At 39.3% G+C, this 27,575-nt stretch overlaps 1 protein-coding gene across 1 annotated transcript in view; it reads left to right on the forward strand.

Moving 5' to 3' along the window:
• LOC124270262 (GTPase-activating Rap/Ran-GAP domain-like protein 3) overlaps nucleotides 1-27,333 on the forward strand; it is a 118,925-nt gene extending 91,592 nt beyond the window's left edge. Inside the window, 17 exon segments of the mRNA XM_046705296.1 lie at nucleotides 1,267-1,312; nucleotides 1,668-1,774; nucleotides 2,233-2,348; nucleotides 7,735-7,839; nucleotides 9,238-9,321; nucleotides 9,716-9,779; nucleotides 10,413-10,460; nucleotides 11,083-11,181; nucleotides 12,118-12,231; nucleotides 13,760-13,923; nucleotides 17,136-17,288; nucleotides 18,029-18,095; nucleotides 19,524-19,604; nucleotides 20,570-20,688; nucleotides 21,735-21,834; nucleotides 22,500-22,714; nucleotides 24,251-27,333. Coding sequence (XP_046561252.1) covers nucleotides 1,267-1,312; nucleotides 1,668-1,774; nucleotides 2,233-2,348; nucleotides 7,735-7,839; nucleotides 9,238-9,321; nucleotides 9,716-9,779; nucleotides 10,413-10,460; nucleotides 11,083-11,181; nucleotides 12,118-12,231; nucleotides 13,760-13,923; nucleotides 17,136-17,288; nucleotides 18,029-18,095; nucleotides 19,524-19,604; nucleotides 20,570-20,688; nucleotides 21,735-21,834; nucleotides 22,500-22,714; nucleotides 24,251-24,391 — 1,823 coding nt within the window. The 3' untranslated portion in view covers nucleotides 24,392-27,333.
• The last annotated feature ends 242 nt before the right edge of the window (nucleotides 27,334-27,575 follow it).

Here is a 27,575-nt window from a genome sequence, read left to right on the forward strand (position 1 = left end):
TCTGTAAATAATCGGATCTGGGCCAAATAAACCAATGATAAACAACATGAGCATCTATCTATGCAATTTGATACGGTAACATGCGTGAACCACGTCAGCGAGCCTCACCACCTGATCCTGTTAGTCGCCTCTTACGACAAGCAAGGGTTACTGAAGACCAATTCTAACCCGGAATCTTCACGGGTATGTGAAATGTTAAAAGCAGATCAAGTGAATAGCAACTGATACTGAGGCATTGTTCTTTTCACTATCTAAGGAATTTTTGTGAGCATTTTTTTACCCTGAACCGGCAGCTTTATTATTACCGAGCAAATCTGAAAATAATACCTTTAATTCTGACTGTAACAACAGCAAGTTACACAACAACAAAATCCCTGGTATTTTCATATTACAGATATGTTAAATATCTGCAGCACGCGATGCTCGATTTCCTGATTCTGTGTTGTAATAAGACGTTGGACTGTTTATTCCTGATAGAAATTCGTGACATCGACTGAGACCTCCCGTGCATCCATCACTGTCTAATCTGATGGTGACGCTTGTCGTTGCTTAACGCCATAGGGAAAACAAGGCAGTTCACATCCGACAACAGCGGCGAAACATTTCCGATTTAATAATACGATTACGGCGTACATGTCACGACTTTTCGCAAATAATCATTGGCAACCAACGGGTTTCAGCATCACACAGTTACAGGAACTGAATTTCCGAAACTGAATTTCGGGAATAACATTAAATGGTTGTGCTAGATGAATTGCCCAGGCTCTGCCTAGAAAAAGGAAAATCAATTGAGAAGATTTAGTGATGTTGGGTAAATATTGATTTTACAGACTTTGAAAGCGTGAAACCTCTGCGGGTATATATTTTTTTATGTTCAGATACTTTTACCTCTCCGGACCCCAACAAACCTGGCACACACAGTGTAAATGCTGTTCATTATCATCGAGAAACAACGGTGAAGATTCGAGTTATATTGGTTTTCAAGCAATCCATGTTTGTCGTAAGACAACTAACGGGATCGGGTACACACCCCTGCTGATGCATCTCATCACATCCCAAATGTGTAGATCGATCCCCATGATGTCCCTAACTCCGTCATCATATATTAAAAATATTGCTAGCACCATCGTTTAAACAAAAAACGAACATTCACAGAACAAATCTCGTCAACAGCACCCGCTGTGTTTTTGTACACTCCTCTGCCTTAAATAGAAGACAAATGAACTGCCTTTCAAGATTGAATCCAATATACCTTGACTTGCACAGATATCTTTGCTGTTGTGATGTACAATAAAGACAACGATAGTTACAGGTAAGTTACACGGATATAGTGGATATTTAAGTATTTGAATTTATGTTATTTGAGCTATGTTCGTAAAATGTATACCCCTTGGAAAACTAAATATTTTACCAAGAAACATGGACACAGAGAACGAGACACGTAGTCCCTCTATTACATGCTGTAGGCAGACTAAATGTACTACCCATAAATATGGACACGTAGAATGAGACACGTAGTCCCTCTATGACATACTGTAGGCAGACTAAATGTACTACCCAGAAACATGGACACGTAGAATGAGCCACGTAGTCCCTCTAGATCTATTACATGATGATAATAGATATACAGAATGAGACTAGCGGTCACTGTTACTTTCTGTTTGCAGACTAACGGTATTTTCGGAGGAATCCGTTCCTCTGTTCGGTCCTCCCCTTCCTTCTCCCCCTGTCTTCTACAACCACCAGGAGTTCAGAGATTTCCTCCTCGTGAAATGTAAGTATGTAGTAACCTCCCATTCGTTTGACAACAATCAGGTACAATATGTGTGCATATGTATCTCAGTGATGTTTAAATGTTGCGCTACCATAACACATTTAGAATGCTTCACTAAGACTTTAATATATTGTAAACCTGAAAAAACAACTTTGTAACAAGAGTCGTATTACGCTGCTTAAAATCGCCGTTGAATGAATGAATGAAAGAATGAATGAATAAATGAATGAATGAATGAATGAAGATTGTTTTACTTTTCGACAACCATTTGATTATTTTCTATTTTCCATACACTACGAAAAGTCAGTAATAATTAACATAGAATGGAAATGCCTTCATTAAGTCGTTGCATTGTTTAAAGATGGGTTTATGATGAAAGCAAATATACGTGATATTTTCCAACTGGCGGTTTAGGATATTTCATTGCCCCATAAAGCATAATGTGTGTTGTTTTACAGTGATAAACGGAGAAAAGGCTGCCGTGAATAACCCACTGTTTGCTCAAAAGAGGGAGAGGACGCTGGAGATGCTGATACGGAACCTGTACCAGGATTACATGTCCGAGTCAAACAAGGTATCAATATTTTATTTTATTTTATTTTATTTTATTTTATTTTATTTTATTTTATTTTATTTTATTTTATTTTATTTTATTTTATTTTATTTTATTTTATTTTATTTTATTTTATTTTATTTTATTTTATTTTTTATTTTATTTTATTTTATTAGCAAACCAGTCATCATTCAATTTGATGTTCATTAGTGTAAACAGGTAGCCGACCAACAATACAGTTTTAGAGCACACAAAACATCTTTCTTCTCGAGTGGCTGGATGTGAGTTGCAATGCGATGTATAACACTGTCACAGCCAGAATAATTTTACACGAAAATGCAGTGCATTTAATTCATCATGTGCGGACAGAATGTGATAATTATATAACTGCGTATACTTTGTATATTACAAACAATTATCGGTCTGAGAATATCGAAAAATATCTACCTTGTAAGATGTTTTAGTGAGGGTTACAAAACACTAACTCTAGTCAGGCAAATCCCAGTCTGGCTCTGTGAGAGACCTATTTTGACAGAGTCTGACTATTTCTGGCTAAGTGAGAGGACACCCTTACAACAAAGTGACTAACGTCCTCATGGAGATCGATTTCACAATAGTATATAGAGATTACTAAACGAGTGTCTGTCAGATACCATTTATCTTACAACGAGTTGTTTCAAAACGTATTTAACGAGCGAAAGCGAGTTAAATACGTTTTGAAACAACGAATTGTAAGATAAATGGTATCTGACAGACACGAGTACAGTAATCTGTTTCTTACACACCATTAAATCGCACCATTTTATGGTCGAATAGATTCAAATTTCATGTTTTCTCATCGTAGGTGCGCAATAATACACAACACAACGTTTATGAATGAGTGACGTCACTTGGCTTCCTAATCACTACTCCTCCCCATAGTGACCCTCCACAAAAAAGTTTCTGCCACCTCTTCGCATCATCAAGGCAATAGTGATAATGATAACTAGATAAGATCACAGAAAATTAATTAAACCCTCTAAAACAATGATGTTACCGTGCAAATGTGGATGATTCTAATTCTTGCAAGCGTAAAATATTTGAGCGAGTGACGTCATCGTTATCGCTTGGTGGTTGTCGTCATCGGAAGATTGTTTTGGATATCTCTGCACATTCGGGAACTGGTACTTGTGTACCAGTTTACGTTCAATGTTCTCCCATCGACCGGAGCCAAAACTACTGAGTGTGTGTCATTAGGTGCACCCAGTGTGCTTGAATGTGACATTGCTGAGGTTACGTTCACTGTCAATGGGGGACTACTCTTCTTCGCCACAATCTTCTCGTTTTCCCGAGCGAGAAACTGCCACTTGGAATGTAATGGAATTTACGGAGTTTTCAGTATGAAATGTGAGTTGATTACATCCTGTAAGTTATCAAGACATAAACTTTTCATTATCATGCGTAGGAGGAATATCTTGAGCAATGACTAATGTATAGATCAACCGTTCCTGTACAAGTTCGATTGAATAGAAAGGACGTGTGCCGCCATTTGCACTCATGAAGCCTTGCAAAACGTACCATGTTGTACATTGTTTCAACGAGTGTGTTTTGGTTCAGATTGTCATGAGTGAATTTGATAACATTGGAATCACATAGTATCTCGGAGCTGGAAGTGGGTCTTCATCATGTGTATCAGTGAAAAATGTCATCTTCATCAATGCATCAAAGAAACAACGAGGCAAATCGATCTCAAAATGGACAGGCACTGACGTTATCGTGTCAGGTATTTTTTTGCAAGACGACACATGACACTTGTCGCATCTCTCCAGTAAAAGTACCAGTGTTGTACATTTTGAATATTCGAAGGGAATCAAGGGCTTTATCTCTAACGGTGATTTTCACATAATTGTTTACACAGGTATCACTGATTGTTGGAGCCATTTTGAATTCATGACTTGAAATCAAAAGTTTTAATAAAAGGAATTAGAAAATAAATAGATTTGTGTTATATTTATTCTACTTGTGACTCATTGTATAAATACCTGTTTATGTTGCAATCGCGAAAATAACAGGTAGGTGTAAAGGGGTATTTTTTGCACGAGTAACAGGTTTCTGTTCGATTGAAGCACGAGTAACTTATCAATGAATTTTATTCAGGAAAGTAGTCCGTCATACCCTGACCCTAGGTCATCACCATGGAGTAGCCAATCACGGGATTAGAAATCGATCTCACACATATGTGTGATACCAGTTTTCTCACATGGGTTTCTCACCCACGGGTGTGTAAGAAAACCGCAGAATGCTGTATCTTTGGTCGGAATAGACGAAGCATTGACGATAAAAGTGGTCGGTTATTGAAGAACCGCTACTGCTACTTGTTTCCACTTGTTGCCAAACAGAATATGCCGCTATTGCTAATTCAAGCCAGTTAGAATAGGGTCAATGAACCAACACAGCTTATGTAAGCCTGTTGTAGCGAGAGGTCAATGAACTGATACTAGTACTTATTTAATTCAGTTATGGAGAGCCGGTTTCAGTGCACTCACGTTGCTTATGTAATTTTAAATCTGTTGTGGGACTGACATTTAGCCATAGAAACACAGTTATCGTATTTAATTACACAAAAAATATGTTCATCTACATAACAAGTCAAAATAGAGCTTATAAAATTATTTATGTCTGCCTAGAACTGAGGTAATTCTAGAGTTGCGAAATGATTCTAGGCTTGAGTAGGGCTCTTATTTAATATATTCTCAAGGGTCTGGGAGACATACTAGCCTGCTGTACAGATCGGATTTCAATTTACCGTTACTGCTAATTTAAGCCTGTTGTTGAGAACTGATGTCAGTCTGACGTGTGTGGCGCTGAACCGATGCTGTCGACCATTATGACTTATGTCAACTGTGATAGAGGCTGAGTGACTGTGTACTACCAAGTTTAATCTCATCCTGTTATATAGAGCCGCGACAAATGTGTGTATGCGACAGACGGCGCGTGTTTATATACCGATAAAACTAATGGTAACATGTGACAGACATTTTGTTAATGTACCGCTAGGACTAATGCACATATGCGATAGACCGCGTGTGTTTATATACTGCTACAAGTAAGGCAAATATATGGACGACTTTTGTTAATGTACGACTACGATGAATGCAAATATGTGGCAGACCGTGTATTGTGTACAACTACGATTAATGCAAGCACGTGTATTAAAGTGCCACTACGCGACAGAACAAGGTTACTCCTTCAGTGGTTCTGTGATGGCCAGATGGTGTTCAGATAGCCCGAAACATTACAAACATATTGTTTTCAACATCAGCAAGAACATTTGGAAAGTCTTAAGTACACGAAGCATAATTCCTATGACATGAAATGTGATACTGCCGAGTGCTCTCGCGTATCAGTAGAAGATGATGAACGTGAAGATGTTGGTTGGAGACGTTGCCAACGGATTAAGTAGTATTACACTACATCAACTAGCCCATGGCAACGCACACTCCACACACTTGCCAACGCCATCGTCATCTACAGACTACACCGGAGTCAAATCTGCTCCTCTTCTCTTCTCCCATTGTCATGGAGACTAATAGTTTTGAAATCGCCATCTCTCTGCCCACTTAGCTGACTGTTCCCAAACCAAACAGATATTTATTTGAGGTGGCTGGTGATAAGTCACGCGGCATACTGTCTTAAGGATGATGTAACTGTCTGAGAACATTAAGGGGATCTTATTGATAAGTCTGTTTTTGACCTTCTGTTTCGGATCCGAGTCACGAAAATCACGTACATCATTGCCAATTTCAGTAGACTGTCCGACATTATGCTCAGTGCTAGTTCTTAAATGTTACGACACGAAATTGAGAAATCCAATTCATCCGAGACTAACGGACTTTATCTTTCAGGGCAGGCTCTAGTTGCATATATTTATGGCGACCCTTTTCCAACACTCAGTAGCTTGTTGCTGGAGCTGAGACCCTTAGGCGAGGCAGAAACTTATGATCGGAGAAACGTGGATTTGAGATTCTTCCTGATCTCGGTTTTATATTTATCGTACTCGTACTACGCCCGCACCACTCACTCACTCACCCACTCACTCACTCACTCACTCACCCACTGCGTTTTGGATCATAACAATCTGAATTGTTTTCAGCCTAAAGTCATGCTTTGATAACGTTTCAAATCCAATTTTCATTCATATACTTTCTTTTGTCCGCCAGCTAACGTTCTTCAGATATCGTAGTTTCGCTTCATGTCCATGTTGATTATGGTTAAAGAAAATCTTTATTATTAATTGAATTCTACTTGGAATTGTCAAATTCAATCACACGCCCTATAAAATAATCCGATAAAAACTCACGACCACATATCTCAACGATTATAGAGAATGCTAAAATGTCATAAAGTTGGCATGTAATTTCCATGACTTTTAAAAATATTGGCTTTACATTTCCCTGTGGAATACCAGTTATAATTATACCTGTTATTGGGATTCCACTGTGCGCCATCGTGAGACTTGATTCACAGACTTAAGTAGCAAATCTCACATCACAAGCCAATGCTAACTTAATAAATCAGTTTAATTGTTAAATGTAATTAGTTAGATGAACCGAGCCAATGTTTTTGTCTTAATATCATATTTTTTCTTCTTTTGTGTCTTTGTAACTGAATGTAATATAATAAAATCGTATGCAGTTTCATTTTCAATAGTCTGCAAAATGACAGTTCAAATCCGTAGATTAGTTCTATGCTGAGCAAAATAAGTTAAGGATAATGACGTTTTTGCGAATATCGTTTATGACATTGGGTACGCTGTGTCCAGTGCTAAACTATTTCCCAAAACATTTCTATACATTTCTATACATTAGGCTTTAAATTTATTTTTATTGGAAGTATAAATGTTGTCGGTTTGCAAGATGGCAATATAAACAATGGATTGAACACATGGTGTAAAATGGTGTGATATCATATTTTGTTTTCGTCCAATCGAAATAATTTCAAGTTTAATGAAACAAATTCGATACAGTTTTGGCAACGAAGAAAGCCTTTATTACCACACATTCATTCATTCATTCATTCATTCATTCATACATTCATTCATTCATTCATTCCTCTACCGACAATAATTAGGAATAATCATGGTCTTGACGTCTATATTTACGACCACTGTCTGTTTGTAAACTATTAAATCTTTGATTTTCTGCTAATTACAAAATCAAAGCAAGCTACATGTACAGTACTCAACAAAGACTTGTGGCACATTCTTGACTCTGCAACCGGTGCATTCTCGAGTGTCTACTGCCCTGTAGGTGAACTTACTCAAGTATCTGCAGCGCTCTAAGGAGAACTTCCTTAACAGGATTGTCATGTCGTTCGTTGTTCTCGTATCACTGTCCAGTTTCTCAGAATTGTCATTTCTTGTCAACAGAACAATATGCTGTATCGACGGGCGTTCAGTGACGTCATTCAGGACGTCCACGGCTCGCGCCGGAAGGAGGACGCACGCAGAGCTGAATTCGTGCTTGTTGGTCAAGTAGGTATTTCCGGTCAGACTTCTGACTATATTATCATAATGCCGATCCCGACGACAAGCTCATGCGGTGATACAGTTCATCTGCAGGGTGTCAACTCGGCTTTCTGATATGGCATTTAGCAGTCGCCTGACTCTTCGTCTGAGGCATGATAGGTCTGTGATGTGAGCTACATCTGTGACATGATCTTGGTCTGTGATGTGAGCTACATCTGTGACATGATCTTGGTCTGTGATGTGAGCTACATCTGTGACATGATCTTGGTCTGTGATGTGAGCTACATCTGTGACATGATCTTGGTCTGTGATGTGAGCTACATCTGTGACATGATCTTGGTCTGTGATGTGAGCTACATCTGTGACATGATCTTGGTCTGTGATGTGAGCTACATCTGTGACATGATCTTGGTCTATGATGTGAGCTTCATCTGTGACTTAGGGACGGTGGGGTAGTTTCGTGGTTAAAGCGTTCGCTCGTATTGCCGACGGCCCGGGTTCGATTCCTCACATGGGCACAATATGTGAAGCCCATTTCTGGTGTTCTCCGCCGTGATATTGCTGGAATATTGCTAAAAACGGCGTAAAACCCAACTCAATCACTTAATCATCCGTGACTTAACCTTTTGTCAACTGACAAGCTTCATTTGTGATGTGAGTCTCACCTTTGATGTGAAGAACATCTGTGGTGTGCTACATCTTTGATGAATGTTTCATCATCACATTTGTGATGTCATCTTCATCAGTGATGTGAGCCTCATCTTTGATGCAAGGTACATTTGTGATGTCACCTTCATCAGTGATGTGAGCCTCATCTTTGATGCAAGGTACATTTGTGATGTCACCTTCATCAGTGATGTGAGCCTCATCTTTGATGCAAGGAACATGTGATGTCATCCTCATCTTTGATGCAAAGGTAACATTTGTGATGTCATCTTCATCAGTGATGTGAGCCTCATCTTTGATGCAAGGTACATTTGTGATGTCATCTTCATCCGTGATGTGAGCCTCATCTTTGATGCAAGGTACATTTGTGATGTCATCTTCATCCGTGATGTGAGCCTCATCTTTGATGCAAGGTACATTTGTGATGTCACCTTCATCCGTGATGTGAGCCTCATCTTTGATGTGAACCCCACATTATTTGCAAAAACAAACTGATGTACGAATTGCTTGAATAAAACTTGCTGGGATGTCTATTTTCCCGATCCCTTTCATGATTAGCTTTGTTCGTGGTTCACTCCCGAATATTGACAGGCCGCCTTCATGCAGATGAAATATCACTGTGTGCATTGTTAATCAACAAACAGAGAAGCACACATCATATGGAAATTAGTGATTAAGAACGAGGAGTTGTTAACAACGTGTAATTTGTGTGTTTCTTATACCATGCTTTTACCCCAGGGTCTGAAAGTGAAAACAATCGAGAAAGGTGATGCTCCCACGAGCCTCATCACTTCCGGTTTGTCCAGTCTACTACGGCGAGAGGTGAGATCCCAGCAATATCAATATCAGTATCGCTGTGTTACTGAAATATGCGAAGAATAAAATTGATAATTATTATCGTACCTATTGTTATACCATCAAATAAGCTGACAATACCGAGGTCTCCGGCTAAGATTGTTGTGCCCAGCAGCCAATGCTTGCTGTAAGAGGCGAATAAAGAGATCGGATGTAAGATTCGCCGACGTATCCAAGTTGCGTAGATCGATGCTCATGATGTCAATCACTGGATTGTCTGATCCAGACTCGATTATTTACAAACCGCCGTCATGTAGCTGGAATATTGCTGACTGTGGCAACGAAAACGTTGATTACCAAAAGCTATTTATCAATGCAATTTTGCCCTGCTCTGGAACTTATATTTTAACGCTTGTTTCAGCCCTGGGACCCCCAAAAGTGTTACAGCGAGTTTGCTCATCACATCGTCTGTGGGGATTCGTGGGGTGAGTGAAAAGGGGATTTGACCTTTTTCTGATTAAAACCAGTGAAAATCATTATTATGATAATACCATTCCAGCCTATTCTTTCAAATTTTGTCACTTCGCTGAACGTATGTTTCCTTTTATCGGGAGAGTTTTCTATTTATAATTAGGCTTTAAACTGATTCAAAATTTTAAAATGTCTGTTTATTTTTACTTACGTTATAGGAACACACGCGGAACAATTTGCGTTAATTTAAAATTGAATTTGATGATCTAATTAATATCTTTTCTCTTCAATCTATCGCGGTGGTTTGTGATGTAGACAGTTAGAAGACTAATTTAAGAATACGCAAGTTTGGAGACAGAATCAGTATAGTTCTTTTTATTAATTTGAAGTCATCGACAAAGCGATCCCTCCTACGCTTTAAAGAATTACTTTTAGCCTATGGCCTACATGTAACAAATTAAACAATGGACTAGAAATCTTTTTTTTTCAAATGTGCATTTTTAACAAATATTGACAGCGTCGTTTGAATGATTTTTAAACTTATTTATTTGTTGAACTCATTAATATGTAGGCCTTTGTGCTGGATTAATTGTAGATTATGAACATGTATATGTCAATACTGACACCTGTCAATCAATGTCTTGTAGGTGACAAGTTGATCATCTCCACGGAATCCGGAATCATGGTGCTCGAGGGTGTGTATCTTATTCCGTCAATGTGTCACATGTGTGACACGAACTGTCCACAGACGGGATCACATAAAATGCTTAACGTTTGTCCTCAAGGACGATTTCTATAGATATGTTTAGCTACGAATGAGTTTCCTATATCTAGCTACAAGGCAAAGATTCATGTAAATACACCGTAGTGCCTCAAATCCTGCCGTATAAACGATCCTATAACAAACGAACCCGAAGAACAGCTCAGTGAAGTAACCTTCCTGAAATCACTGAAATTAGGAAGAAGTGTATATGAATGTACGAAGACCAATCTTCGAGTCCCTCAAGAGGTGGTTTAATGCATTTGGTCAATTATGCCAAAACATATCGGTTTATTATCATTTATCAGGGTACTTAACATTCGGGTCAATTTCTGTGTAACGATGACATATTTAGCAATGGTCTTACGTGTTCTGTGTTTTCGAATTTCTATATCATTTCAAATGACAAATAATCGAATTATTCATATTAAAAAGATGATTCAATATTCGCATGTACATGCACAATAGTGCGGAGAGAATTATTTAGAATCATCACTACACACATGATCTGAATAGTGTGACGTCATATTTACTGTTTTGTTTATTGATTATTTCAGAGGGGCTTCAACCACGCACCATCTTTGAGAAGACCGTGTCAGTCCGGCAACTGAGTGTTGTAGAGGCTCATGGGCTTCTCATCATGAGGACTGAAAAAGGTATTAAACGTTTGATGTGGAGCTGCAGTCACTACACGAATTATATGCCTATTTCACTTGGAAAATACTTGTGAACATCATCCGTGAACACTAGAGCATAATCTCGAAGAGATCAATGCATTCATCATATCTTTACAGCCTTGTAAATTCAATAAAGATGGTTATGTTTCGAGCAGTATGTGCAAATATATGCATAACTAACTTATTATATTATATCCTTAATATTGCACTTTTTTGCGTATAAATACGCATGTAAAATTAACAAAGTCTAGTGAGTCTTATGTATCCTGTATTTACTTAAAGATCTCATGTGCATATCTATTGTGCATATATATTTATCAACCATACTGAAATGTACCAGTCGGCTCTGCGTATCAGTTGATATATATAGCTGAAAAACCGAAACAACTCTAATTATCTTCCTGATGCCATATTCGGAGTAAACTGTTTCTCATCTAATTTAGTCATGTATCTGTGTATAATTACACCAGCTTATCTAGATACCATACTATTCCGGACATAGTAATCCGGACACCCTGTTAGTCTGAGCACCGTTTCTCCTTACGGAGCAGGTCCAAATATATGAAGGGACATAACTCCATATCCATGGTTCATAAATGCGGGAGAAAATCATAGTCCGGATTAACAGGGTGTCAGTATTCCCGAGCTCGTACTGGGCTTGTAGTCTGCATCGTTCTTCCGGAGCTGTAATACGTGTTATTTAACTATTTAATTATTCGCTACCTACCGTAACCATTCATCATAAAGGTAAAATAACTTACATGTGTGAGGGAATTACACAGTAGTTAAGACACCAGGTGTCGGGAAAGAGTAAGCGTGCCCCGCCCTCCCTGGCCAATCAGTGTGTTGCTAAGTGTGAAGAGACCTGCAGATTATTCAGAAGCATAAACATTTATATGGGTTTTTGTTCTTCAGGCAAAGACGGAAAAATCAACGTTTTTCGTCTGACGGATTTTGAGGGTGAACAGAACGAATCCATCACGCGCACGAAGTCTGAATGTCGTGAACACAAACTGGAGAGAACAAAAGGTAAAACTATAAATTGTTCTTGCTTGCTAGTTGTTTAACGCCACAGTCAGCAATATTCCAGCAATGTGGCGGTGATCCGTAAATAATCAAGTATTTACTACACGATCAAGTGATTGACAGCATGAGCATCGATCTGCGCAATTGGTATACGATGACATGTGTCAACCAAGTCAGCGAGTCTGACCACCCGATCCCGTTAGTCGTGTCTCACGACAAACATGGGTTGCTGAAGATCAATTCTATCCTGGATCTACACAGGGGAGACAAGCAGGGGTTGTTGAAGATCAATATAACCCGAATCTTTATGTTCTTTACGATACTGAACAGTAATTACACAGCATTTGCCGGGGGCCCAATCCATAAAACATTTGTACCTCTCCGTCATTCATAAATCTATGATAAACTATATAGTTACGATAAGTCGTAACATTACGAACGCTTTATGGATCGAGGTCAAGGCTTGCAGGTGATCCCCTGAGATACCATTATCCACGACAAGCATGGGTTGCTGAAGACCAATTCTTAACGGATTTTCACTTGAATTAATTTCATTGAATGTGCCAATGGCACGCACACAACTCGTTCATAACATAAAAATTCCTTTCATTCCTTGATGATGGTTTTGATGATTGCAATGATCGAGTCATCATCAGCTTATTGCATGTTCTCGTTATAATCATGTGATATCATTAACTACCCTTTAACACTACGTGCACTCTGAGATCTCACTTGAAATATCATGATATCATCACTAAGAATAACAATCCATCCATATGTCATACGCCCGTGTAGCTTTGAATATATTATATTGATTACAATGCAAGTATATTACGAAGCTCGTGTATCACATAGCCCTATGTCACTATGAAATCAGATTCATGTACCACTGATGAACGTATTAACACTTATGAACGCCTTAGCTAAAGATATGGAATCATAAGACCTTATATAGGTATCACATGCTGTCACATAAACGTTACATAATGATTGTTATCCTCACAATCCCTTGAAATCGCCCTCAATCCAATATTATCCTCAAAATCCCTTGAAATCGCACACAATCCCATATCCACCACAAGCCCTTGAAACTACCACAATACAATGCTATCCGCTAAAATCCATTGAAACCACCCACAATCCCATGATATCCCCCACAAATTGGGACAATCCTCTGTAATCACCCGCAACATAATGACATCCATCACAATAACTTGAAATCGCCCCCAAGATAATGACATCCAACGTATTCCCTTGAAATCACCCACAATCAAATGATATCCGCCACAATCCATTGCAATCATCCACAATCCCATGATATCACTCACAATCCTTTTAACGCTCACTCACATGATATCACCCACCCAATAAAATCGCTCCCAATGTGCTTAAATCCATTGGATACTCTCAAGCCTTTAGATCACTAACACTGAAACGTCATTTACAACCCTATTACATCAGCTGCTGTCCAACTGTATCCCAAGTACCTGCCTCAACATCCTTATACAAATGTCTATTGTGTTTTCCCCAGGGTGCCATCTTTACTCGCTCAGCAAGCCCGGGGGTAGTCATCTCCGAATGGTGGTTGCAGTTGCCAAGCGACTGTTAGTATTTCACTGGAAGCACTCTGCTGCCTGGTCCGCCTGGTGTCCTTCCGTCGACCTTGACACTATAGATGGTTTCACCTTCATCAGGGTAGGTTCTTTCTGTACCAGCCCTAATATGATTACCGTCACTGTTGACGTTGTTAAAGTACACATGCGCCGTCATCCTATTACAAGTGTTTCCCTGGCCATCTGGGACGCCGAGTAGGTGATCTAAATGGATCGTTTGAAGTGCTGTTAAATGGGATTTATCCACAGCGTTGCTTGGGTTAAGAGTTCAAGTACAAGTCGGATTTCTGTGTGTTCAGGTGTTGAGACAAAAAATATTTATATGATTAAGTATAATCCTTTTGTAACAATATGTATCGTCTGTGTGTGTGCGTGTGTGGTATGTGTGTGTGTGTGAGTGTGTGTCTGATTGTCTGAGTGAGCGTGTGAGACAGCGTGTGTGCGCGTGTCTGTCTGTATGACTGTATATATATGACTGTATGTCTGTGAGTGAGTGTGCATGCGTGCGCGTGCGTGTGTGTCTGACTGTAAGAGTGAGTGAGTGTTTGAGAGTGTATGTGTCTGTGTGTGCGTGCGTGCGCGCGCGCGTGTGTGAGTGAGTGTTGGTGGCAGGGTGGCTACTGAGAGGTGGGCAGGGTGATGGCGGAAACCAAATCCACAGTATCCCAGTTTGAACAGTGAATATTAGTTTACGGCAAGAGGAATCTGTATCCGCGGATAGTTATTATCTGGCGTCAGCGTTTTGTAATTGCCAAATAGATTTTTGTTCTGATATAAAATTGGCATAAAACATATCGTCGCGTGTGATGATAAAATATGCTTTCAAAACACTGACTTAGCGTAACAACAGAAACAGAGTTCCGAGCCCTCACTATCTTTAATCTTGAAAACCGTCATTCAATGGTACAAAATAATGTTGTAAAATATAACCCCGAAGAGTTATCAAGAAACACTGAAATCTCCTTTTTTTAATTAACGGATAAAAATGAGTGAACGAGATGGCGTTAACGTCGTTTCAGCAACATTCCACCATATCTCGACTGACGTAAGACATAAGAAATTACGAGAAACCAACCCAGCGTGGCAAACAACCGCTTTAGCCACGAGGTTATTCCTTTGGGAATACTCTTATGTCAGCTTGTATTTTTTTTATCATCCAAAGAGTCCCTTATCCGCTGCCTGTTTGGAACGATAGAATCGTAAATGTATTAGCGTAATTTCATCAGGGAGACAATGCCGTCAATGACAGATAAACAGACGCCAAGGAGCCTCCACGCGTCTAGGGTAAACACTTGCTCCGATCAATGACTCGCTCGTTGAAGAACAGCCACAAAACGCATATGTTGTTGACAATGAGGATAAACAATTATAATCCGTCGATAATTCTATACACAATAAACATCCTGATCCAATTTCCAAAATTGTTTGTAAAATGATAATATGATTTATAAATATGAATAAGGATTGAGCGATGCGTTTTATGCCATGGCTGCCGAATCCGGAAATCGATTTTCCACGAGGACAAAACTAAATAATTACTGATCGTATTTTAGTTCGCCTGTAATATCCACACGTGTGATAATGAAACTACACTTTTTAGTGTTTAAACACATATTTCGTGCAATACACGAATATGTTAATATATTTCCTAGTTTGTAAAGGAGTTTTCATGAGTTTGTATACGTATAACCAGTCTTCTGATTTGCTCAGGGTAGGTACGGGTGTATGGCTGGTCTTGTAGCCTAAGGCACCACAGTTAGCTGTGCAGAGTTACCTACCTTAATCATGATAGGACCCGTTGATGGGTCTTCGAATCCCAGCGTCTCCCGTATGGTTATATTGACTGCGGGCGTGTTACCGTGGTATCTTCACATTACTCCCAATGCGACTACTCCCAATACGACTACTCCCAATATGACTAATCCCGATATGACTAATACTACTCCCAATACGACTACTCCCCCAATACGACTACTCCCAATACGACTACTCCCAATACGACTACTGCCAATATGACTACTCCCAATATGACTAGTACTACTCCCAATACGACTACTCCCAATACGACTACTCCAATACGACTACTCCCAATACGACTACTCCCGATATGACTAGTACTACTCCCAATACGACTACTCCCAATACGACTACTCCCAATATGACTAGTACTACTCCCAATACGACTACTCCCAATATGACTAGTACTACTCCCAATACGACTACTCCCAGTATGACTACTCCCAATATGACTAGTACTACTCCCAATACGACTACTCCCAATACGACTACTCCCAATATGACTAGTACTACTCCCAATACGACTACTCCCAGTATGACTACTCCCAATATGACTAGTACTACTCCCAATACGACTACTCCCAATACGACTACTCCCAATATGACTACTCCCAATACGACTACTCCCAATACGACTACTCCCAATACGACTACTCCCAATACGACTACTCCCAATACGACTACTCCAATACGACTACTCCCAATACGACTACTCCGAATATGACTAGTACTACTCCCAATACGACTACTCCCAGTATGACTACTCCCAATATGACTAGTACTACTCCCAATACGACTACTCCCAATATGACTACTCCCAATACGATTACTCCCAATATGACTACTCCCAATACGAGTACTCCTAATATGACTACTCCCAATATGACTACTCCCAGTATGACTACTCCCAATATGACTAGTACTACTCCCAATACGACTACTCCCAATATGACTACTCCCAATACGACTACTCCCAATACGACTACTCCCAATATGACTACTCCCAATATGACTACTCCCAATATGACTACTCCCAATACGACTACTCCCAATATGACTAGTACTACTCCCAATACGACTACTCCCAATATGACTACTCCCATTTTGTCTACTCATTAACATAAACATATAATGGATCACCCCTACACTTAATAATGTACTGTACCTGTATAGTTGATTACTCCCAGTTTGTCTACTCTTTGAAATAAACCTATTAGGGAGAGCTCCGCTACTATTCGTATTTGAATCATTAGAAGCTAAGTGAATCAAGGATCTTGTGATCATCCATTGTTTGTTTTGATATTTGGAGATAACTCCGTTAAATATAAAAAAGACGTCCTAAGCGACCAGGACTATACCCTTGCAAGGTTGCTTTCAACACGAAGTTGTCACAATTCAACGTTATTTCGGAGTTGGTCCAACGTTAAGCTAAATGCAATAGTCATGAGATTCTGTTCAACAATGCCTTACACCTAACTGGCTTACTGTTATTTTCAGGAATTACAAGCCTTTGAAGTTTCCAGCATGATAACGCTGATTGACGGCATGAAGGGAGATAACCACATCTGTATCGGATACAAGAACCAGTATGATCTGATCAATGAGAAGAATGGAGACACCTTGCAGCTGTATCACGTGGAATCCAACAAGGTACGTCACAGCTTTACACAAGTACATGTATGTACCTCGGCCTCAGTACCTCAGATTCGCCATGGAATGTTAGCCATGGTTCATTAGATAATCTGGAAGTTTCATATAAAAAAATCCAAACACATTTTTCCAGTAAAGACTGGAAGAATACTATGTTGTTCGTTGTTAATGGGATTGGAATACTCCTGCATGATAGCGGCTGATATACCTACCGCAATATAGAACAGCTAGAACCGTAAAACATATGATTTCTAAATACCACATTGGCTGTGTAGGTTAAAGATTAGCATCGCACGCTATTTCAGGCATGCATATTCATAACACGAAGGACCCTTGAAGATCCGGGTTAGAATTGGTCTTCTTTAACCCATGCTAGACGTAAGAGGCGACAAACGGGATTGGGTGGTCGCGGACTTGGTTGACACATGTCATCGGTTCCCAATTGCGTAGATCGATGCTCATGATATTCATCATTAGATTGTCTGGTCTAGACTCGATTATTTACAAACCGCCGCCATATAGCTGGAATATTGCTGAGTGCAGCCCTAAGCAAGAAACAACAACACCCCCTAACACGAGGCGAGCAAGACAATTATACTTAACGTCACCGTCTCGGTACCCTCACGTCCCTTGGCAAATAGGGACCAACTACGACTGATTTAGTTCACGTGTTACATTGGATCTGCCAATCTTTGGATATCGCTCGATGACTACCTCTTAACTGCGTGTATTTGTTCCAGGTGAATTTAGTTGCGGCGATTGACATCTACGAGGATGATGAAGCTGAACTCATCTTATGTTACAACCGTACGTTTCCAAGATGCATTTATATTTCAAACTTCAAACCTCCGACACAGGTGGATGTTCTTAACCAGAAAACACAATCGATGACTGAAAGTGCTCTGTCAGCATAACATACACAGTGTTCAATGACGCTGTTTTCTATTCCAAGATAGCATATAAAAAAGATGTTGTTTCCTCTTTGAACTTAAATGCCTAGAAAGACAACCAGAAAGCAATCAAACGGTAATGTACAACCACTGTCCTTTTAATGGCCTCTTTCACGTCGAACATGAACAATAATCGTTTGTGTTTTGAGAAATATAATTGTTTTACATTTTAGCCGGTGCATTTGATGTTGTCGTTAAATTTACCGTATTTGCCATGCATAAAGAAGAGAATTCCATGCATCAATCATCCATCAGTATAATGGCCATGAGTTTAGAAACATTAACATTGCGTTGTAGGGAAATAATCTGAAACATGAGATTGCCTGTTCTTGGGCCATTGGCCATGCCAACTCTTTCTAGAACAGATATTGAATTTGCTATAGCCTTGGCGTGAAACATATTGACATCTGATCAGTTGATTAATTGATAACAGCAGGTAGACATTTCGACAGCGCTAAAACATTTAAAACACGATACTGTTCAGTATCTTTGAGTTTAATTAATTACAATACAATCGGCAGGCCCCCTTCGGTGAAACATGAAAATGCAAATGAATTGTTTACCTGAAACAACATATGGTAGAAGTTGAAAAAGGGAATTACATCGGATATCATATTTGTCACGTCAAATTTGGAAACCACTCACCTCATATTCCACGAAGCTGAAAACTTAGAAACCTGATTCAAACTTTACTATCAAATTCATGTGTGCCTGTTATTGAATGAAACTACAATTTAGTCCAACTGATTGAAGGCTATGGTGAGCAGGTGGCCTAGTGGGTAAATCGTTCGCTTCAAGGTATTAAGTAAGACCCGGGTTTGATCCCCTTCAAGTATACAATGTTGTATTTTACTGGTATAACTACGTATTAACGCTGACACTGTATAGTAGGTGTATGTTTAATTCCGGAGATCAAGGCACACCCACCCCTGTACCCGTGAAGATCCGGGTTAGAATTGATCTTCAGCAAACAATGCTTGTCGTTAGAGCCGACAAACGGGTATGGGTGGTCAGGCTCGCTGACTTGGTTGACACATGTCATCGTATCCTAATTGCGTAAATCGATGTTCATGATGTTGATCACTGGATTGGCTAGAATATTACACCTGCCCTGGTTGAAAGAGAATGTTTTCATCTAATTCCAAATCCAAATCGGTCACTACGTTATTAATATGTTGGTATAAATATAAAGCATGATTATTGCACGTGTCATACTATCCCTAGTTCCATGTGAATCTTGCATATGTGTCCAGTTCTATTAATGTTTTATGCAATGCTGTTCCAGATGTCAGCCACTTCCAGAAACTGAAGGAAGAACAGTGTCATGATTTCGACTTCCACTGGAATTCAGAGCCCCTCTCTATAGGTACGGCGGTAAAAACATAACCCGAGTCCGATATAAACATAATGTGCACGAACACCTGGTGTCATCACATGCTTTTCATTAAATGTTCATGAACTAGTTTACTCTTTATGCCATAATAAGCTGTTTGACGACTGGTTATTCTTTGCATTGAAGTTTCAGTTTTAGATTAATATTTTACAAAATCATAGCTCATGAAAAAACTTTGGACAGTACAACGCATCTGCGCAACGAAAATGAGGTAGAATATTGTTGGTAACATTTTTATGTAAAGCCAGGTTTGAATGATTAATAAATACACTATGTATATCATAAATATATATTGTATATGTTTACATTTCATGGTTAAGTTCATGAAGAGGCAGTGGGATAGAGGAGTGGTTAAAGCGTTCGCTCGGCACGCAGAACACCCGGGTTCGATTCCCCACATGGGTACAATGTGTGATGCCCATTTCTGGTGTCCCCTCCGTGATATTGCTGGAATATTGCTAAAAGCGGCGTAAAACTAAACTCACTTACTCATTACATTTATATACGTCAGGGGTTGTTGAATACTTTCAGAATTATCCCTCGTCTGTAACATGACGCATACTTTGAGTGAGTGAGTTTAGTTTTACGCCACACTCAGCAATATTCCAGCTATATGGTGGCGGTCTGCAAATAATCGAGTCTGGACCAGACAATCCAGTGATCAACATCATGAGCATCAATCTGCACAATCGGGATACGATGACATGTGTCAAGCAAGTCAGTGAGCCTGACCACCCGATCCCATTAGTCGGCTCTTACGAGAAGCATGGGTTACTGAAGATCAGTATTCTAACCCGGATCTTCACGGGTCCGCATACTTTTGGGGTTGTAGCAGGCTGGTTGAAACGGATGCATGTTTGAGCAACGAATGATACAGCACTGCTTTAGAAGCAATCTTAACTCAGTGTAATGATTTTGTAAATAATTATTGTTTCCAGTTTGTGCCTTTCCGTATATAATGGCCTTCACTCCCGACACTATTGAAATTCGCCTCATCATCAACGGAAATCTCGTTCATACCATGACCATGCCGGACCTCACGCTCATTACATCAAAGGTATGCAAATTTGTTTGTTTGTTTGGTTGTTTAACGCCGTCTCAATCCAGTGATCGACATCATAAGCATCGATCTGCGCATCAACCAAGTCAGCGACCCTGAACACCCAATCCCGTTTGCCTCCTCTTATGGCAAGCATGGGTTGCTGAAGACGTGTTCTAACCCGGATCTTCACGGGTTTGTACAATAGTGGAGGTGTAGAGCCGTCACACAGGATCTCAGTTATGTGAGGACGTCACTTAATGTCGGGCTGGCGTTTGTGTGACAGGGCTATAACCTCTAGAATTCTCTTCAAATCGGTGTTGAACACAAACACCCATTCACTGGCGTATCTCCAAGCATTATGCCGTGTATTGCCATAAGTACTGTAGAGAATAACCGAGAAAACTATACTGGATAAAAATAGTTAGGGATATATGTACATTTTGAAATTATGATTAATGATCTTACTTATTTTGTCCAGTATATTAGCATATTGTCACGAAAACTATGGCGTAATCAATCGTACTATTGCGTATTGCCATGGATATACTTCAGCGTTTTGCCACAAGTACTTTAAGTTTCACCTAAGAATGTTATAGAATGTTGCCACGAATACTACTGACTATTATTTTGAATACGGTAACGTATTGCCATAAATACCATAACGTAATTCTACAAATACTATAGCGTATTGCATAGTACACTGTAGCGTATTGCCTTGTACGCTATTGCGTAATGCTTAGGATGCTTAAGCCACAAATACTAGACTAAGTGCATATAACGGGTAATGTTTTATAATATTGCCACGATTATCACTGTAGCATATTGCCACGATTATCACCGTAGCATATTGCCACGATTATCACTGTAGCATATTGCCACGATTATCACTGTAGCATATTGCCACGATTATCCCTGTAGCATATTGCCACGATTAGCACTGTAGCATATTGCCACGATTATTACTGTAGCATATTGCCACGGATACTTTTGGAAACTGCTAGAATGTTACACCATACCACCAAAAATACTATATCGTACTGAAGATATTTCTCCTGTTTCAGTGTGATATCTACTTTGCCTCCTCGGCGGCTATGACGAATACACCGACTGAGAAGTGTAGAGAGAAGGAGAATTCCTTCTCCCCTCCTCCTTCTCCTTCCTGTGAGTCTTTTTCAATAATGGTCACATCAAGAATAGACAAGAAATCGAAATTATTATTGTTTATCGTGTACGGAATGTACATTGCCTGAAGCGATCGTATAATCCTTGATTTCGTCCGCATAGAATATGGTCAAGGAAGAACGAAGTTGGCGTAAATGTAGAAGTGATTCTGTACTTATGTTGGAATTTTACATTAAATCACATGAAGATTACTTGATAAATAAGGAAATATTTCAAAGTATTCGAACATAAGGATACATGATATTGTAGATACAGATTTACTGAACTAAAAGCGTTAGGGATCATGAAACTTTTTGATACTTTTTGATTCCATATTCACATAAACATCCTTAAAATATTTATGATCCCTAATACATTTCGTTCAGTATAGTTAACGTCGAAACACCTACTTCTCAATGGATAATGCAGTATATTAAAACATGTCTTATGGATTGATGAGCCGATATTGCCTTCAAACAATGGCTTCCACTCTTAATACATCTGATTGGTCATAAGACTGCTTAATCACATGAAAAACATCGCACATCTTCTCACATGTTTCTTGCATGAATATGGCGTCTCTCGTGACGCTGTAAGTTTTATGAGTCGTACTTAATGAAAGAAATACATTCACTGCTCGATCATAGCATCTCAAACAATTGCAGCGAAAACCGGCCCTGCGATGAACATCTATAAAATCCCGCTGACCTGTCTGGCTGGACAGATGACCACTGACCGGGTAGTGACCGCCACGACAACACCTCAACAATCCACACTACTGGCCCCCATCGTCAGCAATGGGGAACGTTCTCCTGGCATACCCAAACGAAGTCCGCTTATACGAACGAAACGACAGCATTCAAGTCTACCGTCGGAGAAAGTGAGCACTGGCCTTCGTGTTGTACCTATGTCATACATTCACTGTAGTCGGGATGATTCACTGTTGCAGACATTGATCGTTAAACTTTGTTCTTATAAAGGCCATTTATTCCGGATATTGACTTCAGAAAAGTGATTGATTATATAATATGTCATTATATATCTCGTTATTCCCCTCGAAAGAATGTCCAAAACGGTAAGGTAAAGATCCAATGGCTTAAAGGTGGTTGAATGGAGTTGTAACACTGCGTTTAAGGTTATAGCGCTAACACATCGACGTGTGTGTGTTTGCGCGTGTCTATATGAGTGTCTTGTCAGTCTGTCTGAGTGTGTGTGTGTGCGTCCATATGAGAGTCTGTGAGTCTGTCTGAACTGCACGCGCGCATGTGTGTGCATCTATATGAGTGACTATGAGTCTGTCTGAACTGTGTGTCTGTGGATCATTTCCTTTTTATTCTCTTAATGGTTTCGGTACAAGGGACGGAAATCAGTTTTTTTTCATTTTTGATGTCAATGGATAATACAAAGAACACAACTTTACCTTTTTGGATTAAAAAGTAAAAATACTTGATTCCAAATATCAGTCACATTTTAGGAATTGTTTTACCGCGGTTTTTAATGTATGTCTTGCTTAAGTGACTTCATTGGGTCACGTTTATGACATGTCATCGTACCCGAAGAGTCGCTCATGATATCAAACACTGGTTTGTCTGGTCGAGGCTTGAGAGTAAACACTTCCAAACTTAAAAACTATGTGTTTCTTCAGTTATTATGACAACATATAATCATGTCTTCCTCCTGTTGTCATAGAAATATTTTGAATGTTTCCCATCAAATGACAAAATAATGAACTGTGTTTCTTTGTAGTGAAAAGATTTAGAGTTTCTCGTGTGGTAATAATATAGCCATGTTTTGAAATGTCCCTTTTTCATTGTATTAACAGAATAGTGAGATATATATTGCCCATTCTAATCACAAGATGATTTTTAAATGTGTTTCTCCCATAATGATAATTTTTAGTAAATATTCCCATTATCACAACAAAATTTGCAGTAGATATTCCCATTATCACAACACAATTTGCAGTAGATATTCTCATTATCAAAACACAATTTTCACAAATACTTCACATGATTCATATAAGAGGGCTTTGAATTTGTCTTCTCATAATTCAATCACAAGGTTTTTAAATGTATACCTATTGGTGTTATAACTTCTCTCATGCTGTCAACAAGTATGCAAGTCCAAGTGTATAAACACGGTTTTTAAATAACCCTTGTAATAACACTTTTCTGAAAGAACTTTCCCATTTGTAATAACACGGTTAAGAGATTAGCTTTCCCCTTGTAATAACAAGCTGAAAAAGCTTTCCCCAATGTAATAAAACAATTCTGAAATAGCTTTCCCATTGTTATAACACAGTTTTGAAATAACTCTCCCATTGTTATCAGACGGTTTTGTATTATATCCCTCCCGATGTGATGAAACAAAGACTTGATGCAATATTGAAGTGCAGCATGCTTATCTCTCTGTGCAGGAGAAGGACCGCCATGACTCGTCCAGCTCAGACTCGGGGATCACCATCTTGCGGGCTAGTGAGTTTAGTCCACCTTCAAGTCCCTTTGCCTGTGCCCACACTTCCGTGGACTACTCCGAGCCTGAAACGGACCTGCTGTGAGAGGACATTGACATCGTGTCATGTATATAGACATGGGAGTGCCCGACAGCTGGCGATACCAAGGACGGACATGTACAACACAAGCTGGAAATGTACACGGTGTCAAATGAAATGTACAGCGCAGTGTCAGAAACGTATGTCTGTGTCAGTTTGCATGTGAAAGCATGTACATGACATGCGCGTGTCTGTGAAAGAGGGTGATACATGAATGAAATGCTGTTTGAGGATTTATTAACAAGGGAAACGGTTCATTCTCATCTTCATGTAACATGCTGAAATAACACGTTGTGATTCTTGGTTCAGAACTGTAATGTTCCTACTCGGATACAGATTAAACAAATTCGTTAAGCCAAAGCAATGCAAAGATGTGAAACATGGCAGTTGAACGTCTCCGGAGAACGTGTCGATTTGAAGGGCATGAGATGTTCTTTTCTGGAGCAAGACAATGATTTGCAGGGCATGAGATGTGCCTCTCTGGAGCAAGGCAATGATTTGAAGGACCGAGATGTGTCTTTATGGCACACTCCAATGATTTGATAAGGTATGAAATGTGCTTCTCTTGAGCACGTTATAGATTTGAAGGGCATGAGATGTATTTCTCTGGATCAAGAGAGTGATTTGAAGGGAGTGACGAATACTTCTGTGGAGCACGACAATGATTCTCTTGAGGAAGTTTATGTTTTGAAAAGACACGAGATGAGCAAGTTATTGATTTGAAGGGTATGAGATCTGCTTCTTTGGAGCAAAATGCTTATCTTAACAGCACGAGGTACGCTTCTCTGAGTTAAAGCACACATGAGAATGATACATGAGTGATCTCTGGTCATCTAAGATGAGGCACTGATAAGGAATGATGTCTCTGAGACATGGCAACAAGTTACCCAGGAGAACGGCAAACACCAACATGACATTTGATCTTTCCTTACTTACAGATACAGAAAGTCTTCTTGTGCGTGATGTACATGAACGAATTGTTGGTGATGTGATTGCCTGTTGTATGGACGTGAAATCTGCTACCATCTTCCACAACTCGAGATAACTCTTTGACGATCACCTGGACCAAAGGTGCATAAATTCACACAATGGAAATCCGATTCCTTAACTCCTGGAAAGCACACCCCGTATATCGGAATACATGTAACAATGTGTTACTTCATACCTACATTCGTTAATCCGTGAATGTGCTCATTTGGACGATCTCAGAAGGAAAGATATCGTCAGGGTTCGTTGTGATTTGTGGTGAAGGATATATGGATATTTCTCTGCTGAGACCATTAGTTCTCATGTACCATCATGCCATCAAACCAAATAGTGGCTACGAAGAAGACATTTGACTTGATGGATAACTGCCGTTTCTGCAATGGGTTGAAATAAGCAAGTGTCTACGATTTTGTGTGATGGAAAGACTGACGAACTCCTACAAAAACAATGTGCATCTTGAATAACATTCCACGAGTTATCATCACAGAAAAACAAAACTTCTGACAGCAATGAAACTATCAGTCTCCATTCATAATGATAATTATCTGAGGAAGCCTGGAGCGTTACACCAGTATTTCTTTTATTCCAGTTACATTATATATTTTGACCAATGTACAAATGGCTGTATTTTGAAATTAACCGTTCCCAGGTGGCATTGATATTTCAAATGTTAGTTACTGAATACCTAACTTATGTTGATAGATAGCCTTTGGTGATGGTATATATTACAGGCTGGTAATGAATCACTGTTACATCATTTATATATCTTAGTGCTATGGTTACTACTGCAACTACTACTCCTTCTACTGCTGCTGCTAATACTTCTACTGCCATAACCACCACCACCACTACTACTACTACTACTACTACTACTACTACTACTACTACTACTACTACTACAAATACTACTACCATCTCATACACTTCTGTATATCATTTTTTAAATTTTTTTATTCAACAGTCATTATTGTAAACCAAACACAGAGAAGTCAAACACTGTTTCCTGGCCGCATGGTTACCCTTTTAGGAGAGTCTGCTGAATAACCTGTTTACAACGTGTGGTTATTTAGCGCTCCTGGACTTATTGGTGTCAGTGAGATCATAAGGCATACATCACAGTGCAATATATGTCATGAACCATAGCTTAGCTTCCGTTACGCCAGTGTTGTAATGCGAGTATTGTCTCGCTGAAATCTATATATTAAATCACTGAAATCTACATTTCGATGAGTGAAATCTACATCTTACTCACTGAAATCTACACTTTACGCCCCGAGATCTATATTTTCATTTTCGACATAAATGTTCACTTCCTGGATATACGGTCTGACCCTTGGGCCAACGAATGTCACGCCCTACCCGTAATACACACACATGCACACGCTGACGCGTACACACACACAAGAAAGGATCACATGGCCAAAATTGAATAAGAATGCATATATCTGTGTATTATATGAACTCGTATGTCTAACCTAACGCGGCCCTGCTTCTAGTCTATCAGTACAATCTGTTGGCCGACCAGAGGCTAATACCTACCCGTTCATTGACAAATTTATCTGTGAATGTTTACTTACTGATGTGACAGACTCACATGTTCACCTTTGACATTTCTCACTAAAATTACCAACAATTGTCATCTACTGTATTATATCGTCATGATGTCATTATAAATACCTTGAACGAATACCTAGAATACAGCTTCATTTTTGTGAAATTTTAAAGGAAGTGGCGCTAAAAAAAAGCTGTCCAATCTTTAAATTCATTTGCCAGAGAATTTTTTTGTGAAGGGAAATTGAGATTTGACGTCATGTCCCGAAAAAACCTGCAGCCAGCGGGACCAGAGTATATGTCATACTGGAGTGGAGGTGTGTTGTAAGTCGTACATCAATTAGGTGTTTGATATACTGCTGATCTATTCTCATTTAGGCCATTAGGTTGAATAAATCATAGTTAATCGCTGTTTTTGTTACAGAGATTCTGATATATTCGTAAGGTATAGATACGACGTGTATAGTTTATCATCTGATATGTTTAACAGTGTTTGGAATAAATAGTGTTATATGTAAGTGAGATAATATAAGCGTGTTAATAACACTGTGTATCATGTAGGTCAATATCATGTTTCATAATTGTGGTGACCTTGATGATCATCCTTCATCCTGGCTTTACCTGCACACTACCTGTTCAGTGAAGATCTACA

This window comes from Haliotis rubra, unplaced genomic scaffold, assembly GCF_003918875.1.
Source record: "Haliotis rubra isolate DU_JTF1 unplaced genomic scaffold, ASM391887v1 Scf150, whole genome shotgun sequence".
Classification (NCBI taxonomy): domain Eukaryota; kingdom Metazoa; phylum Mollusca; class Gastropoda; order Lepetellida; family Haliotidae; genus Haliotis; species Haliotis rubra.